The sequence below is a fragment of the Phocoena sinus genome, chromosome 1, assembly GCF_008692025.1.
Source record: "Phocoena sinus isolate mPhoSin1 chromosome 1, mPhoSin1.pri, whole genome shotgun sequence".
Classification (NCBI taxonomy): Eukaryota; Metazoa; Chordata; class Mammalia; order Artiodactyla; family Phocoenidae; genus Phocoena; species Phocoena sinus.
In genome coordinates, this window is record NC_045763.1 from 115537065 (window position 1) to 115554986 (window position 17922).

Here is a 17922-nt window from a genome sequence, read left to right on the forward strand (position 1 = left end):
TGAAGGACATGTGTTGCACTTCTTTGGGTTAAGAGAGAGCAGGTAATGATATAGACAAATTTGTAGAGGTGATGTTTATTCATCAGGGGGATTTAATGGACATCCAATTCGACAACAGTTCATTGAGCACCAATTGAATGCCAGGTACCATGCTGGCTGCTTGGGCTTTGCTTTTAAGGAACTCTCAGTCTTGTTGGAGAAACACAAAAATGCACACGTCTCTGTAGCAGAGGAGCCGTGTAAAGGAAAGAGCACTGTCCTGGGTACCAGGAGTCCTGGGTTTAATTTAGTATGTGCTTTGCCACTAGCTCGTTATTTAATTTTCAGCTAGTTGCTCTTCCTCTTTCGTTCTCAATTTACAACCACAAAATTAAAGAAGTGGCTTAGATAAACTCTAAGTTCCCTCCAAACATCAGCCATTAGTGATTCCATGTCTCACGGTATACAAGTGCTATGGGAGTCCAAAGACAGATCATTTCCGGTAGGGGCTGACATTTGACTTGGGGCTCAATGAATAAGCAGGATTCTAGCATATGCAAATGATGGAAAAGGCTAAGAGGAGGAAGTGCAGAGTGGCTACGTTAGAAAATGGGGAAGATCACCTGGTGATTGAGTGTAGGGTGTGGAGGACAATGACCACGGAAAAAGCTGGAGAGGGAAGTAGGTGGTACTATGTGGAGAAGGGCCCTGAATGCCCCGTCAAGGATTTTATTAATCCAGGCAATGTGGCTTGGAAAAGATTCCCCCTGTACAATCCACCGGAGGGTGGAGATCAAGATGAGGTGTGATGGACATCATAAAAATGGATCAAAACATCCCATGGCTCAGAGGCGAGATAGATCAACTTTGAATGGAGAAGGCTAAGAGGTATATTTATTCACAGTATATTCATTTCCTCTATGGGAAAGTGCGAGGCCTGAGGTGGGGAAACGAAGATGATGGCAGCTGCTTTTTACTGACCTAGGGAGGCTGATGAAACCCAGCATGTTGCTGAGAAGTTCTCTTAGCAGCAGGATCTGATGGTGTTCTAGTGGAAGGATGGTGCAGGGAGTGTGTGATCTACGTGAGTGGCCCCCATGGAGTTGGGCAGTGGGCAGCCAGAGCCCACGCTACTTCTTCATGGGCCTGGGTACTCAGTATGCTCCTAGGATCAGTAGCATCAGCATCACGTGGGAGCTTATTATAGATGCAGGATCTTAGCCTCCACCCAGACTCAATGAATAAGAGTCTGCCTTTTAACAAGATCTCCAGGTGACCCATAAGCACTTTATTTTATTATTTTTTTAACATCTTCATTGGAGTATAATTGCTTTACAATATTGTGTTCGTTTCCGCCGTATAACAAAGTGAATCAGCTACATGTATACATATATCCTCATATCCCCTCCCTCTTGTGTCTCCCTCCCACCCTCCTTACATAAGCACTTTAAAGTTTGAGAAGGCTTCCTGCTTTCTGAACATAGCTTTCCTCACTCAAACTCCTTCTCTTAGTTTATTTCCTACTCAGGGAAGAGAAAAGAGTACTTCTTGGATTTACTAGGGAGCACACTGGATCAGATGCCAGTTTGAGGGTAGGAATACACCATAATGACCCATAATATCTTCCTCATTTATTCATTCATTCAATCAATCAAATAGTAATAGAGCACCTCCTATATTTCAATATGTATTCTATCTGCATCTCTGGTCCTCCTGGCCTTGACTGTCCTGGGTTACTTCTGGCAGGGTGGGAAGGATCTAGGACCTAGGGTGTGAAATCCACTTACTTGGGCAGGTAGATATTGGCACATGGGCAGGAGAGGAGTTATCCTGGTGTCAGATTCTGAGCTTAGAGTTTCAGACAGGGGGAGTGTGGAATGCAGTCCCATCATGGGGAGGTCCATGACGAGCCCAGTGTCCATGTCTCCACGGGTGTGTGCTGTCCCATTTGGCAGAGCCCACTGTAGCCTTACCAGACTGACTGCAACTGAGAAAAGCACCACTGAAAGCAGGTTATCCGTGGCAGATTTTAGGGGCAGTCCTCATGGAGGAATGGTGGGGATGTGTATGGGAGTAGGACTTGGAATAGTGACCAAAGCTGAAGTTCATGAAGGAAGCCAGGCAACATCATGGGCCCTGGGTTGGGAGCACATGGCATTAAGAAAAAGACCACTGGGCCAAGGCTGTCACTTTGGAAATAGGTGGGAATCCTGCGGGGCCCTGTGTTCTGTTCACACTAGGGTGTGGGCACTTGATGCACAGGTTGCTGGGTGTGGCCTTGGGTCTAGGACCCAAGGTTTAAATCTTCCCACTTTGATGTCCCTTCTCCCCCAAGGGTGGCTTTGGGTGCAGAGGCTGAGACAGCAGTCGGGAGCTTCGTGGACTCATCTGTGAGGAGTGGATGCAGCCAAGAGCTGGGGCTTAGGGGCTGCGGTGTAAGCCCCCTTCACCTGGGAGTAGATGACGCAGGAATCCTGGGGGAAGGAGCACATAGGTGACAGCCAGAGGCCAGCAGGCCCTAGGTGGGAGAGTACACAGGTCACGGGACTCACCGTGTTCTTGAGAAGCTCTGGGTCAGAGGCTGCTGTGGAAAGAAAGGAAGCATTCATCTGTGAACTCAGAACTCTCTCCTTGCATCTGTGCCATCAGCCCAGTCACAGCCATCTCCATGTGGCTGCACTGAACCTTTCCTAAGAAATTCAACCTCACAGCTTCGACCAACTCTCTCCTCAGCATCACTCCACTCTTTGTTCCTCATGCTGAGCTCCCCAGGGACTCTCAAAAGAAAGAAATCTACTTTTTATCTTGTTCATGCTTTGATCATAGATTCATAGTGTATATTATGGAGAAGCAGCCTGGCCTGGAGCAGAGGCAGTGCAGTGGTTCAGAGCAGACTTCTGATCCAGACCACCCCAGACTGAGCCCCAGGTCAGCCGTGCCACCTCTGTGGCCTTGGGCAAGTCACTCAGTATCTCCTGCCTCAGGTGTCTCATCTGTATGTTGGGAATAATAATACCTACCTATAGGGTTATGTGTGGGTGTGTGTTTGATTTCTAACATCTGTTATGTGCTGAGCAGTTCCAATGTGCAGGTACACTTCTGAGGGCTATAAACAAACAAACTTTAAATATATGTGTGTACATATTTATGGCATATATATATATATATATTTTTAATGTATTTATTTACAGTACTCAGAACTGTACCAGTCACATAGGAACTGCTCAATACATGTTGAAATGATAATAGAATTTGTTATTATTATTATATTGTCTTAAAGCTGTAATGAAATATGGCATTCATCAAGCAAGGCTTTCTCTTTTTGGCTTGGAATGAGCCTCAAGGCTCCCTGGAACTGCCCTGAGAAGCAGAGCTTGGCCTAAGGCTTGGACTCTAGAGACAGACTCTTCTGTCATTGGTTAGCTCTGTGACTTCAGGCTGGTCATTTAAGGTCTCTCTGCCTCTGTTTTCTCATCTGTGAAATGGGGTAACAACAATACACATCAAAGGAGATTGTAAGTGTGAATGAGTTCATATGTTTTAGAGGTGGGCCACTGAACCAAGAATGGAACAAAATAGAGTTCTTTAAATTTTATACAAGAAGAATCAAAAAACCAGAGAAGGAAGAAGAATGGCTAAAAATCACATCGCACTTTTTACAGAACAAAGTTAGAATAGCCCCAAAGACTTTCCCTTTCCTGCTCTGAGCAGGACAAAACCAGGCTGGGATTCTTCATGGCTGACCATCTACCATGAGTGAGGACTACTGACACAGACAGACAACCTGCATATACTCATTATAAAAGCTGCTTAAACTCTGCTGCTGTAATAGCATCTCCACATCTACTTCCTCGTTTGATCCTCACAATAACCCTATGAGAGAGTGTGATAAGCAGAATAATGTCTCCCACAAAAATGTCTATGTCCTGATACCTGGAACCTGTGAATATGTGACCTAAGATGGAGAAAGGGATTTTGCAGATGTGATTAAGATTAAGGACCTTCAAATGGTGAGATTATTTTAGATTATCCAGGTGGAATTTTTTTTTTTTTTTTTTTTTTTTTTTTTTTTTTTTTTTTTTTTTATGCGTTACGCGGGCCTCTCACTGCTGTGGCCTCTCCCGTTGCGGAGGACAGGCTCCGGACGCGCAGGCTCAGCGGCCATGGCTCACGGGCCCAGCCGCTCCGCGGCACGTGGGATCCTCCCAGACCGGGGCACGAACCCGTGTCCCCCGCATCGGCAGGCGGACCCCCAACCACTGCGCCACCAGGGAAGCCCTATCCAGGTGGAATTTTAAGGAGAACTTTAAAATCTGAGAACTTTTTCTAGTTGTGGTCAAAGGGAGCACTGACTATGGAAGAAATGGTTAGAGAGGTGCCACTTGCTGGTTTTGAAGATGGAGGGATGGGACCATGAGCCCCAGAAAGGAAAAGAGTGTCCTTTAGAAGCTGGAAAAGGCAAGGGAATGCATTCTCCCCTGGAGCTTCCAGAAAGGACCTCTGCAGACACTGATTTTAGCCCAGCGCGACCTGTGTTAGATTTCTGACCTACAGCACAGTAAGATAATAAACGTGTTGTTTAAGCCCTCATGTCATTTGCCACAGCAGCAGTAGAAAACAGGTACAGGTAGGTAGGGAATGATAGACAGTCCTGTCTCATTCCACAGATGGGACACTGAAGCTCTGAGGGGCTGACTGCCCAGGGTGATGACTTTGTTACTCAAGTGATGCTGAGGCCATCCATGGAGAATGGAGAAAGCAGCTCTGCACAGTGAGCTTGGGTTAATCGCAGCAGAGTAGGTGAGCACAAAGTAAGAAGCCCAGTGACCCAGCCTGAGGGGCAGTTCTGTGTCTGGTTGGCCCAGACCCACTGAAGGGGTGGAGACTGAGCCACACATAGCAATAGACCACCAAAATCAAGGGTCCTTGGGTCTTACCTGCCTGTTTGTTCTCCACCTTCACGGTCCGGACGTCCGAGTACACCACGTCTCCTCTGTTAGGATTTACTTGGAGAGAAGTTGAAGTTTGAGAGGACTCTAAGGTTCTTGCCCCTTGTCTTGCTACTTCCTCCTCCCCCAGATAGAGTTTGTTCTCTGGAGGTGGCAGAGCCCTCCAGGCCTCTGTACTGTCCCTTCCTCATTTCTTGTCCCACCACTTCCTGGACCAACCCTGGGGTCCCTGCCCAAATGGAGGGTCCTCTGTCCTCACCATTGCTGTACACTGGTTGCAGTTCTATCCAGCTTGGTACATTGTGGTAGGTGGGCTCTTGCGGGTCTGAAGCTGACGGGTTCCTGTAAAATAGAAGCATTGTTGTTTCCCAGAAATCCTGACGAAGTAGCTATAAGGATCATTCCCTGTTAGTGAGTCTTTACCACAGGATAGTTGCCAAACCTGGAAACATAGATGAGCATATAAAAAATGGTCTATTGTTATGGACTATTATATTATAAATCATAATATTAATCCAGACTTTATGATCACCTGTATGTCACTGTGCTAGTGCCTATAACAATATTAAGTTGATTCTATTATTATCTCTATTTTTTAGATGGAAAAAATGGAGGTTCTGAGAAGTAAAATGACTTGTTCAAGACTATGTAACTAGAAAGGGAAAGAGCCAAGATTCAAACCTGGCTCCAAGGTCTACACTCCCAGGGAGATCAGTATCTGAGTGAAATCCATAATTAGAAAGGCTCAAGTGGGAATTCCCTGGTGGTTCAGAGGTTAGGACTTGGTGCTTTCACTAAGAAGGGCTCGGGTTCAATCCCTGGTGGGGGAACTAAGATCCTGCAACTGTGCAGCATGGCCAAAAAAACAAACAAACAAAAAGGCTCAGAGGAACTCAGGATGGTTTGGATGCTGCTACCATAAGCTTGCCCAGGGATAGTTTGTGAGCTGTGGTGTGACTCCTAAAGTCAGCCTTTGGAATCCAAGATGGCAGCCCTTTCTTCACAGGCACCACCTCCTGTTAGCAGAGAGGTCTCTCGGGGTGGCCAAGTTGCATGACTCCATCTTCTTGGCTGTCATCACAACGATGTTGGTTAGGTTGGGTTGGCCATGAGCAGAGCTTACCAGGCTGATTAAGCTAAGACCATCTTAGGAAACGGATGGATTCAGTGGTCATAGTGTCACTCAAACACTCAAACAACCAAGGCAACATTGGACCAAGGATGTAAGTTAATAAATAAAAAGCAATTAACACTTGCTGCAAGAAAAAGGCCTATTTAGCTAAGCTGATGGGTAAGAAGGTCCTGGGAATTGAGATATCCCAAGGGAGGTGGCAACATGAAATTGGCACAACCCATCTCAGTGACATGAAGCAGTGACCGTGCTCTCAGCAGTAACCAGATTTAATTCCATTTTCATACTTGGTGGGTATTTCATTAACCATACAGCAATATAGGCAGGTCTTACCTGGAGGAATCAAATGTAGGTTTTCTTCCTGCAAAGGAAAGCAGAGAGACATTGAGTCCAGGAGAAGGAAGACTTCACAAGGAGCACAGCTCATAGGAGGCTCACCTAGAACCTTCCAGGAGTCACTGTCTCTAAGATGTGAACCCTCCTTTGCTATGTCCAAGGGAGGTGGCAGATTGGGCAAAAACTACTGATCCTGGATTCCAGAGGGGTATAGTTATAATACAAAAGGGTAGCTCACAATCCATAATCTTTTTTTTTTTTTTTTTTTTTTTTTGTGGTACGTGAGCCTCTCACTGCTGTGGCCTCTCCCATTGCGGAGCACAGGCTCCAGACGCGCAGGCCCAGCGGTCGTGGCTCACGGGCCCAGCCGCTCCGCGGCATGTGGGATCCTCCCGGACCGGGGCACGAACCCGTGTCCCCTGCATCGGCAGGCGGACTCTCAACCACTGCGCCACCAGGGAAGCCCCAATCCATAATCTTTTAACTTCGAGTTTGTAAAGAACAATGGTCAATAGCTGAATGTGGGAAAATAGACTTGATCGGCTACGAAAGTACGATACATTTACAAAATCAGTACGTTATCAAATTACATTTGGTTTCTGTTCTCACTCCTATTTCTCAGAGTTTTTCTTCTCCTCTTCCGTTCCTTGGGGGTCTTGTAAAGGTAGAGAGGGAAAGACACTGTAATTTTTCATGTCAGATAAACTACATCTTGTGAAGACATCTTACACCCAATAGGGCTGTTCTGGAAACTTTGCATTTGATGAAGACAAATCTGGAGGATCTAGAGAGGAAGGTAGGAGCTGTGGAATTGTGCAGAAAGGAGGTTTTGAGAGCTTGGGGTTGGTTCCAAAGGCAACATGGGCCCGAGGGAATGGAGGTGGGAAGGACAGGGACTCAAGCAAAGGTTAACCAGAGAGTTACTCACCTGCTTTTCTCGGGAGCCAGCAGTAGAACAACAGTGCTATGGCAGCGAGACCCATCATGCTGAGCAGCCCCCCGGTGACACTGGTGGCAACAGGGCCACTTCTGCTCCCTGTCAGCCCTGAGGGGGAGACCCCAGGCATGAGCCAGATGGAGAGGCTTGTGGTCTTGAACTGCCCTGATCCCTGAAGCTGATGCCTGGGAGAGAGGATGAACTGAGGGGACCAGGACTCCTGAGGCTAATGAGGTGCAAGTGTGGCACAGGAGATGGAACTTCTCTTGGTGGGGAAGCTCATGTCTGTGGCTGATGCAAGGGTTGAGGGTCAGGATGGATGATGCTAGCTGAAGAGTATTAAATTCGGTGGTCTTCTTTAGCCTCCTTTCCCACCCAAATGACAAGCCTTCAGAAACACTTAATGAAAATAACAGTTTGGAGAACACCTAGTTTTGTGTACCTGTCCCTGAGAAACACTGTCCTGGTCAGGCATTACAAGGATTATCAGAGTATCCTAGGAGGAAATCTTTTGGCCACATCTGTGGCCTGAGAATAGGAAACTTACCTGTGATGGAAAGTGTCACTGCCTCACTACACTGGGGACCCAGGCCATTGTCGGCCTCACAGGAGTAGGTTCCAGAATGATTTGCAGTCAGTGAGAGGTTGAGGGACACTCCTTGTCCAGAGTGGGACATGCTGCTCTCTAGGGTGACATTCTTGTGATAAAACTGGTACAGGATCGGGGGAGAGCCTCTCTGGGCCTCACAGTGAAGCTCCACCACATCCCCCACCACAGCCTGGGCCCTGGGGGCCCTGAGGGTGAGGATAGGGCGAGACACTGGAACTGAGGAAAAAATAAAAAGTCAATAGAAGTTCCTACTTCTAACATATTCAGAAAGGAACAAAAAATAATATAAACAAATAATAAAAGTCATATCTCAATCAAGGAAAATATATTGAAACACATATGACAGGCAAAGTTAGTGACCTGAATCCACAAATAACTTTCAATGCACAAAAATATCCAACAGAATAGTGTGAAAAAGGTATGGATCACTAAAAACTTCAAATAGCCAAAAAATATATAAAGATATTATCTTTGTTACTAATTAAGTATATACAAATAAAAACACCCATCAGACTGGCAAAGCTTAAAAAGGCAGATAATACTGATGGGGTTGTGGATTAAGAGGCACCCTGATATTCTTTCAGTGGGAATGCAAATTTGAGACACTTCCTTGAATGGTGATTTGGAAAAATATATCTAATTTAAAATGCACATAAACTTTGACCCAGCAAATCTACTTCTAAGACTATTTTCTTTAGGGCTGCTAACATAAGTTATGTAAAAAATGGCCAACAGACATGTGAAAAGATGCTCAATATGGCTAATTATTAGAGAAATGCAAATCAAAACTACGGTGAGGTATCACCTCACACCAGTCAGAATGGCCATCATTAAAAAGTCAACAGGTTTGGTACTGTGATGTGTTTACTTATTATATACAGTTCACACTTCATAGAAACTGTTATTTTATTGCTTTTGAATAAATTTTATATTTTGAATAAAAAAAAAGTCAACAGGACTGAGACCTTCAAGATGGCAGAGGAGTAAGACATGGAGATCACTTTCTTCCCCACAAATACATCAGAAAAACAACTACATGTGGAACAACTGCTAGAGAACACCTACTGAAAGCTGGCAGAAGACCTCAGACTTCCCAAAATTGTGGCTCACAGGGTTTTGGTGCTCCATCCAGGTGTCAGGTCCTATGCTCTGAGGTGGGAGAACGGAGTTCACAACATTGGTCCACCAGAGACTTCCCAGCTCCACGTAATAACAAATGGCAAATGTTCTCCCAGAGAACACCATCTCAATGTTAAGACCCAGCTCCACTCAATGACCAGCAAGCTACAGTGCTGGACACCCTATGCCAAACAACTCGCAAGACAGGAACACAACCCCACCCATTAGCAGAGAGGCTGCCTAAAATCAAAATAAGGTCACAGACACCCGAAAAAAACCACCAGACACGGTCTTACCCACCAGAAAGACAAGATTCAGCCTCTCTGATGAAAACACAGGCACCAGTCCCCTCCACCAGGAAACCTACACAACCCACTGAACCAACCTTAGCCACTGGGGGCAGACACCAAAAACAACGGGAAATACGAACCTGCAGCCTGTGAAAAGGAGACCCCAAACACAGTAAGTGAAGCAAAATGAGATGACAGAGAAACAAAAATCAGATGAAGGAGCAAGGTAAAAATGACCAGACCAAACAAATGAAGAAGAAATAGGCAGTCTACCTGAAAAAGAATTCAGAGTAATGAGTGTAAAGATGATCCAAAATCTTGGAAATAGAATGGAGAAAATAGAAGAAACATTTAAGAAGGATCTAGAAGAACTAAAGAGCAAACAAACATGATGACCAACAAAATAAATGAAATTAAAAATTCTCTTGAAGGAATCAATAGCAGAATAACTGAGGCAGAAGAACAGATAGGTAACCTGGAAGATAAAAGGGTAGAAATAACTACCACAGAGCAGAATAAAGAAAAAAGAAAGAAAAGAATTGAGGACAGTCTCAGAGACCACTGGGCAAACATTAAACACACCAACATTCAAATTATAGGGGTCCCAGAGAAGAAGAGAAAAAAAAAAGGAACTGAGAAAATATTTGAAGAGATTATAGTTGAAAACTTCCCTAATATGGGAAAGGAAATAGTCAATCAAATCCAGGAAGGGCAGAGAGTCCCATACAGGATAAACCCAAGGAGAAACAGGCCAAGACACATATTAATCAAACTATCAAAAATTAAATACAGAGAAAAAATATTAAAGGCAGCAAGGGAAAAGCAACAAATAACATACAAGGGCATCCCCATAAGGTTACCAGCTGATCTTTCAGCAGAAACTCTGCAAGCCAGAAGGGAGGGGCAGGACATATTTAAAGTGTTGAAAGAGAAAAACCTACAACCAAGATTACTCTACCCAGCAAGGATCTTATTCAGATTCGACAGAGAAATTAAAACCTTTACAGACAAGCAAAAGCTAAGAGAATTCAGCATTATGAAACCAGATTTACAACAAATGCTAAAGGAACTTCTCTAGACAGGAAACAGAAGACAAGGAAAAGACCTACAAAACAAACCCAAAATAATTAAGAAAATGGTAATAGGAACATACATATTGATAACTACCTTAAATGTAAATGGATTAAATACTCCCACCAAAATACATAGACTGGCTGAATGGATACAAAAACAAGACCCACATATATGCTGTCTACAAGAGACCCACTTTAGACCTAGGGACACATACAGACCGAAAGTGAGGAGATGGAAAAAGATATTCTATGCAAATGGAAGTCAAAAGAAAGCTGGTTAGCAATTCTCATATCAGACAAAATAGACTTTCAAATAAGGACTATTACAAGAGACAAAGAAGGACACTCATAATGATCAATGGATCAATCCAAGAAGAAGATATAACAATTGTAAATATTTATGCACTCAATCAACAGAGGAGCACCTCAATACATTAGGCAAATGCTAACAGCCATAAAAGGAGAAAATGACAGTAACACAATCGTAGTAGGGGACTTTAACACCCCACTTTCACCAATGGACAGATCATCCAAAATGAAAATAAATAATGAAACACAAGCTTTAAATGATACATTAAACAAGATGGACTTAATTAATATTTATAGGACATTCCACCCAAAAACAACAGAATACCCTTTCTTCTCAAGTGCTCATGGAACACTCTCCATGATAGAGCATATCCTGGGTCACAAATCAAGCTTTGGTAAATTTAAGGTAATTGAAATTGCATCAACTAACTTTTCCGACCACAACGCTGAGTCTAGATATTAATTACAGGTAAAAATCTGTAAAAAAACACAAACACATGGAGGATAAACAATACACTACTAAATAACCAAGAGATCACTGAAGAAATCCAAGAGGAAATGAAAAAATACCTAGAAACAAATGACAATGAAAACATGACGACCCAAAATCTATGGGATGCAGCAAAAGCAGTTCTAAGATGTAAGTTTACAGCAGTACAATCCTACCTCAAGAAACAAGAAACATCTCAAATAAACAACCTAACCTTACACCTAAAGCAATTAGAGATAGCAGAAGAACAACAACAAAAACCCCTCACAAAGTTAGCAGAGAGAGAGAAATCATAAATATCAGATCAGAAATAAATGAAAAAGAAATGAAGGAAACAATAGCAAAGATCAATAAATCTTAAAGTTGGTTCTTTGAGAAGATAAACAAAATTGATAAACCATTAGCCAGACTCATCAAGAAAAAAAAGGAGAAGACTCAAATCAATAGAATTAGAAATGAAAAAGGAAAAGTAACAACTGACACTTCAGGAATACAAAGGATCATGAGAGATTACTACAAGCAACTATATGCCAAAAAAATGGACAACCTGAAAGAAATGAACAAATTCTTAGAGAAGCACAACCTTCCAAGGCTGAACCAGGAAGAAATAGAAAATATAAACAGACCAATCATGAGAACTGAAATTGAGACTGTGATTAAAAATCTTCCTAAAAACAAAAGCCCAGGGTCAGATGGTTTCACAGGCAAATTCTATCAAATACTTAGAGAAGAGCTAATACCTATCCTTCTCAAACTCTTCCACAATATAGCAGAGGGAGGAACACTCCCAAACTCATTCTACGAGGCCACCATCACCCTGATACCAAAACCAGACAAAGATGTCACAAAGAAAGAAAAGTACAGGCCAATATCACTGATGAACATAGATGCAAAAATCCTCAACAAAATACTAGCAAACAGAATCCAACTGCACATTAAAAGAATCATACAATATGCTCACGTGGGTTTTATCCCAGGAATGCAAGGATTCCTCAGTATATACAAATCAATCAATGTGATACACCATATTAACAAAGTGAAAGAGAAAAACCATATGATCGTCTCAATAGATGCAGAAAGAGCTTTTGACAAACTCAACACCTATTTATGATAAAACCCTCCAGAAAGTAGGCATAGAGGGAACTTACCTCAACATAATAAAGGCCATATATGACAAACCCACAGCCAACCTCATTCTCAATGGTGAAAAACTGAAACCATTTCCACTAAGATCAGGAATAAGAGAAGGTGGTCCTCTCTCACCATTTTTTTCAACATAGTTTTGGAAGTTTTAGCCACAGCAATCAGAGAAGAAAAAGAAATAAAAGGAATCCATACCAGAAAAGAAGAAGTAAAGCTGTCACTGTTTGCAGATGACATGATACTACACACAGAGAATCCTAAAGATGCTACCCAAAAACTACTAGAGCTAATCAATGAATTTGGTAAAGTAGCAGGATACAAAATTAATGCACAGAAAACTCTTGCATTCTTGAGAGGGCAGACAGCAGAAGCAAGAAGAACTACAATCCTGCAGCCTGTGGAACAGAAACCACATTCACAGAAAGATAGACAAGATGAAAAAGCAGAGGGCTATGTACCAGATGAAGGAACAAGCTAAAGCCCCAGAAAAACAACTAAATGAAGTGGAGATAGGCAACCTTCCAGAAAAAGAATTCAGAATTATGATAGTGAAGATGATTCAGGGCCTCGGAAAAACAATGGAGGCAAAGACGGAGAAGATGCAAGACATGTTTTAAAAAGACCTAGAAGAATTAAAGAACAAACAAACAGAGATGAACAGTACAATAATTGAAATGAAAACTACACTAGAAGGAATCAAGAGCAGGATAACTGAGGCAGAAAAACGGATAAGTGACCTGAAAGACACAATGGAGGAATTCACTGCTGCGGAACAGAATAAAGAAAAAAGAATGAAAAGAAATGAAGACAGCCTACGAGACCTCTGGGACAAGATTAAATGTAACAACATTTGCATTATAGCAGTCCCAGAAGGAGAAGAGAGAGAGGAAGGACCAGAGAAAATATTTGAGGAGATTATACTCGAAGACTTCCCTAACATGGGAAAGGAAATAGCCACCCAAGTCCAGGAAGCGTGGCGAGTCCATACAGGATAAACCCAAGGAGAAACACGCCAAGACACACAGTAATCAAATTGGCAAAAATTAAAGACAAAGAAAAATTATTGAAAGCAGCAAGGGAAAAATGACAAATAACATACAAGGGAACTCCCAAAAGGTTAACAGCTGATTTCTCAGCAGAAACTCTACAAGCCAGAAGGGAGTGGCATGATGTACTTAAAGTGATGAAAGGGAAGAACGTGCCACCAAGATTACTCTACCCAGCAAGGATCTCATTCAGATTTGATGGAGAAATCAAAAGCTTTACAGACAAGCAAAAGCTAAGAGAATTCAACACCACCAAACCATCTCTAAAACAAACGCTAAAGGAACTTCTCTAAGTGGGAAACACAAGAGAAGAAAAGGACCTACAAAAACAAACCCAAAACAATTAAGAAAATGGTCATAGGAACATACATATCAATAATTACCTGAAACGTGAATGGAGTAAATGCTCCAACCAAAAGACACAGGCTCACTGAGTGGATACAAAAACAAGACCCATATATATGCTGTCTATAAGAGACTCACTTCAGACCTAGGCACACATACAGACTGAAAGTGAGGGGATGGAAAAATATATTCCATGCAATTGGAAATCAAAAGAAAGCTGGAGTAGCAATAGTCATATTGGATAAAATACACTTTAAATAAAGAATGTTACAAGAGATAAGGAAAGACACTACATAATGAGCAAGGGATCAATTGAAGAGGAAGATATAACAATTATAAATATATATGCATCCAACATAGGAGCACCTCAATACATAAGGCAATGGCTAACAGTTCTAAAATAGGAAATCGACAGTAACACAATAATAGTGGGGGACTTTAACACCCCACTTACACCAATGGACAGATTATCCAAAATGAAAATAAATAAGGAAACAGAAGCATTAAATGACACAATAGACTAGATAGAGTTAATTGATATTTATAGGACATTCCATCCCCAAACAGCCGATTACACTTTATTCTCACGTGTGCATGGAACATTCTCCAGGATAGATCACATCTTGGGTCACAAATCAAGCCTCAGTAAATTTAAGAGAATTGAAATCATATCAGGCATCTTTTCTGACCACAATGCTATGAGATTAGAAATGAATTGCAGGTAAAAAAAACATTAAAAAACACAAACACACACACATAAAAAAACCAAAAAAAACAAAAAGAAAACCACACAAACACATGGAGGCTAAACAATACATTACTAAATAACGAAGAGATCACTGAAGAAATCCAAGAGGAAATAAAAAAATACCTAGAGACAAATGGGAATGAATACACGATGATCCAAAACCTATGGGATGCAGCAAAAGCAGTTCTAAGAGGGAAGTTTATAGTTATACAAGGCTACCTCAAGAAACAAGAAAAATCTCAAATAAACAATCTAACCTTACACCTAAAGGAACTGGAGAAAGAACAAACAAAACCCAAAGTTAGCAGAAGGAAAGAAACCATAAAGATCAGAGCAGAAATAAATGAAATAGAAACAAAGGAAACAATTGCAAAGATCAATAAAACTAAAAGCTGGTTCTTTGAGAAGGTAAATAAAATTGATAAACCATTAGGCTCACCAAGAAAAAGAGGGAGAGGACTCAAATCAATAAAATTAGAAGTGAAAAAGGAGAGATTACAACAGACACCACAGAAATACAAAGCATCCTAAGAGATTACTACAAGCAACTCTATGCCGATAAAATGAACAACCTGGAAGAAATGGACATTCTTAGAAAGGTATAAACTTCCAAGACTGAACCAGGAGGAAATAGAAAATATGAACAAGCTAGTCACAAGTAATGAAATTGAAACTGTGATTAAAAATCTTCCGACAAACAAAAGTCAAGGACCAGATGGCTTCACAGGTGAATTCTATCAAACATTTAGAGAAGAGCTAACACCCATCCTTCTCAAACGCTTCCAAAATATTGCAGAGGAAGGAACACTCCCAAACTCATTCTATGAGGCCACCATCACCTGACACCAAAACCAGACAAAGATAGTACAAAAAAAGAAAAATACAGAGAAATACCACTGATGCATATAGATGCAAAAATCCTTAACAAAATACTAGCAAACAGAATGAAACAACACATTAAAAGGATCATACACCATGATCAAGTGGGATTTATCCCAGGAATGCAAGGAGTCTTCAATATATGTAAATCAATCAATGTGATACACCATATTAACAACTTGAAGAATTAAAACCATATGACCATCTCAATAGATGCAGAAAAAGCTTTTGACAAAATTCAACACCAATTTATGATAAAAACTCTCCGGAAAGTAGGCACAGAGGGAACGTACCTCAACATAATAAAGGCCATATATGACAAACCCACAGCAAACATCATTCTTTTTTTTTTTTTTTTTTTTTTGCGGTATATGGGCCTCTCACTGTTGTGGCCTCTCCTGTTGCGGAGCACAGGCTCCAGACACGCAGGCTCAGCGGCCATGGCTCACGGGCCCAGCCACTCCAGCGGCATGTGGGATCTTCCCGGATCGGGATACGAACCCGCGTCCCCTGCATCGGCAGGCGGACTCTCAACCACTGCGCCACCAGGGAAGCCCAACATCATTCTTAATGGTGATAAACTGAAAGCATTTCCTCTAAGATCAGGAACAAGACAAGGATGTCCACTCTTACCACTATTATTCAACATAGTTTTGAAAGTCCTAGCCATAGCAATCAGAGAAGAAAAAGAAATAAAAGGAATTCAAATTGGAAAAGAAGAAGTAAAACTGTCACTGTTTGCAGATGACATGATACTATACATAGAGAATGTTAAACATGCCACCAGAAAGCTACTAGAGCTAATCAATGAATTTGGTAAAGTTGCAAGATACAAAATTAATGCACAGAAATCTCTTGCATTCCTATACAATAATGATGAAACATCTGAAAGAGAAATTAAGAAAACACTCCCATTTACCATTACAACAAAAAGAATAAAATACCTAGGAATAAACCTACATAGGGAGACAAAAGGCCTGTATGCAGAAAACTATAAGACACTGATGAAAGAAATTAAAGATGATACCAAAAGATGGAGAGATATACCATGTTCTTGGATTGGTCGAATCAATATTGTGAAAACGACTATACTACCCAAAGCAATCTACAGATTTAATGCAATCCCTATCAAATTACCAATGACATTTTTTATAGAACTAGAACAAAAAATATTAAAATTTGTATGGAGACAAAAAAGACCCTGAATAGCCAAAGCAGTCTTGAGGAAAAAAAAACAGAGCTGGCAGAATCAGACTCCATAACTTCAGACTATACTACAAAGCTACAGTAATCAAGAAAAGATGGTACTGGCACAAAAACAGAAACATAGATCAATGGAACAACATAGAAAGTCCAGAGGCAAACCCACGCACCTATGGTCCACTAATCTATGCCAAAGGAGGCAAGGATATACAATAGAGAAAAGACAGTCTCTTCAATAAGTGGTGCTGAGGAAACTGGACAGCTACATGTAAAAGAATGAAATTAGAACACTCCTTAACACCATACACAAAAATAAAGTCAAAATGGATTCGAGACCTAATGTAAGACCGGACACTATAAAACTCTTAGAGGAAAACATAGGAAGAACACTCTTTGACATAAATCACAGCAAGATCTTTTTTGGTCCACCTCTTAGAGTAATGGAAATAAAAACAAAAATAAACAAATGGGACCTAGTGAAACTTAAAAGCTTTTGCACAGCAAAGGAAACCATAAACAAGATGAAAAGACTACCCTCAGAATGGGGGAAAATATTTGCAAATGAAGCAACTGACAAAGGATTAATCCCCCAAATTTACAAACAGCTCATGCAACTCAATATCAGAAAAAACAAACAAAGCCCAATCCAAAAATGGGCAGAAGACCTAAATAGGCATTTCTCCAAAGAAGATATACAGATTGCCAACAAAGACATGAAAGGATGCTCTAATCATTAGAGTAAAACAAATCAAAACTGCAATGAGGTATCACCTCACACCAGTCAGAATGGCCATCATCAAAACATCTACAAACAATTAATGCTGGAGAGGGTGTGGAGGAATGGTAACCCTCTTCCACTGTTGGTGGGAATGTAAATTGGTACAGCCACTATGGAGAACAGTATGGAGGTTCCTTAAAAAACTAAAAATGGAACTACTATACGGCCCAGCATCCCACTACTGGGCGTATACCCTGAGAAAACCTTAATTCAAAAAGAGTGATGTACCACAATGTTCATTGCAGCTCTATTTATAATAGCCAGGACATGGAAGCAACCTAAGTGTCCATCGACAGATGAAGAGATAAAGAAGATGTGGCACATATATACAATGGAATATTTCTCAGCCATAAAAAGAAACAAAACTGAGTTATTTGTAGTGAGGTGGATGGGCCTAGAGTCTGTCATACGGAGTGAAGTAAGTCAGAAAGAAAAAGCAAATACCGTATGCTAACACATATATATGGAACCTAAAAAAAATAAAAAGGCTATGAAGAACCTAGGAGCAGGACAGGAATAAAGATGCAGATGTAGAGAATGCACTTGAGGACACGGG

At 41.5% G+C, this 17922-nt stretch overlaps 1 protein-coding gene across 3 annotated transcripts in view; it reads right to left on the minus strand.

Annotated features, from left to right (window-relative positions):
- Positions 1–1414: 1414 nt before the first annotated feature.
- Positions 1415–17922, minus strand: part of FCRL5 (Fc receptor like 5) — a 53964-nt gene continuing 37456 nt past the window's right edge. For 2 of the 3 annotated variants that reach the window (XM_032609557.1, XM_032609540.1), the window contains 7 exons: positions 7881–8159; positions 7325–7441; positions 6394–6421; positions 5188–5270; positions 4917–4985; positions 2532–2563; positions 1415–2453 (listed from right to left, as the gene is read on the minus strand). In XM_032609557.1, coding sequence (XP_032465448.1) covers positions 2364–2453; positions 2532–2563; positions 4917–4985; positions 5188–5270; positions 6394–6421; positions 7325–7441; positions 7881–8159 — 698 coding nt within the window. In that variant the 3' untranslated portion in view covers positions 1415–2363. The remainder of the gene's footprint in view (positions 2454–2531; positions 2564–4916; positions 4986–5187; positions 5271–6393; positions 6422–7324; positions 7442–7880; positions 8160–17922) is intronic. The other variant, XM_032609551.1, reaches the window with a different exon arrangement.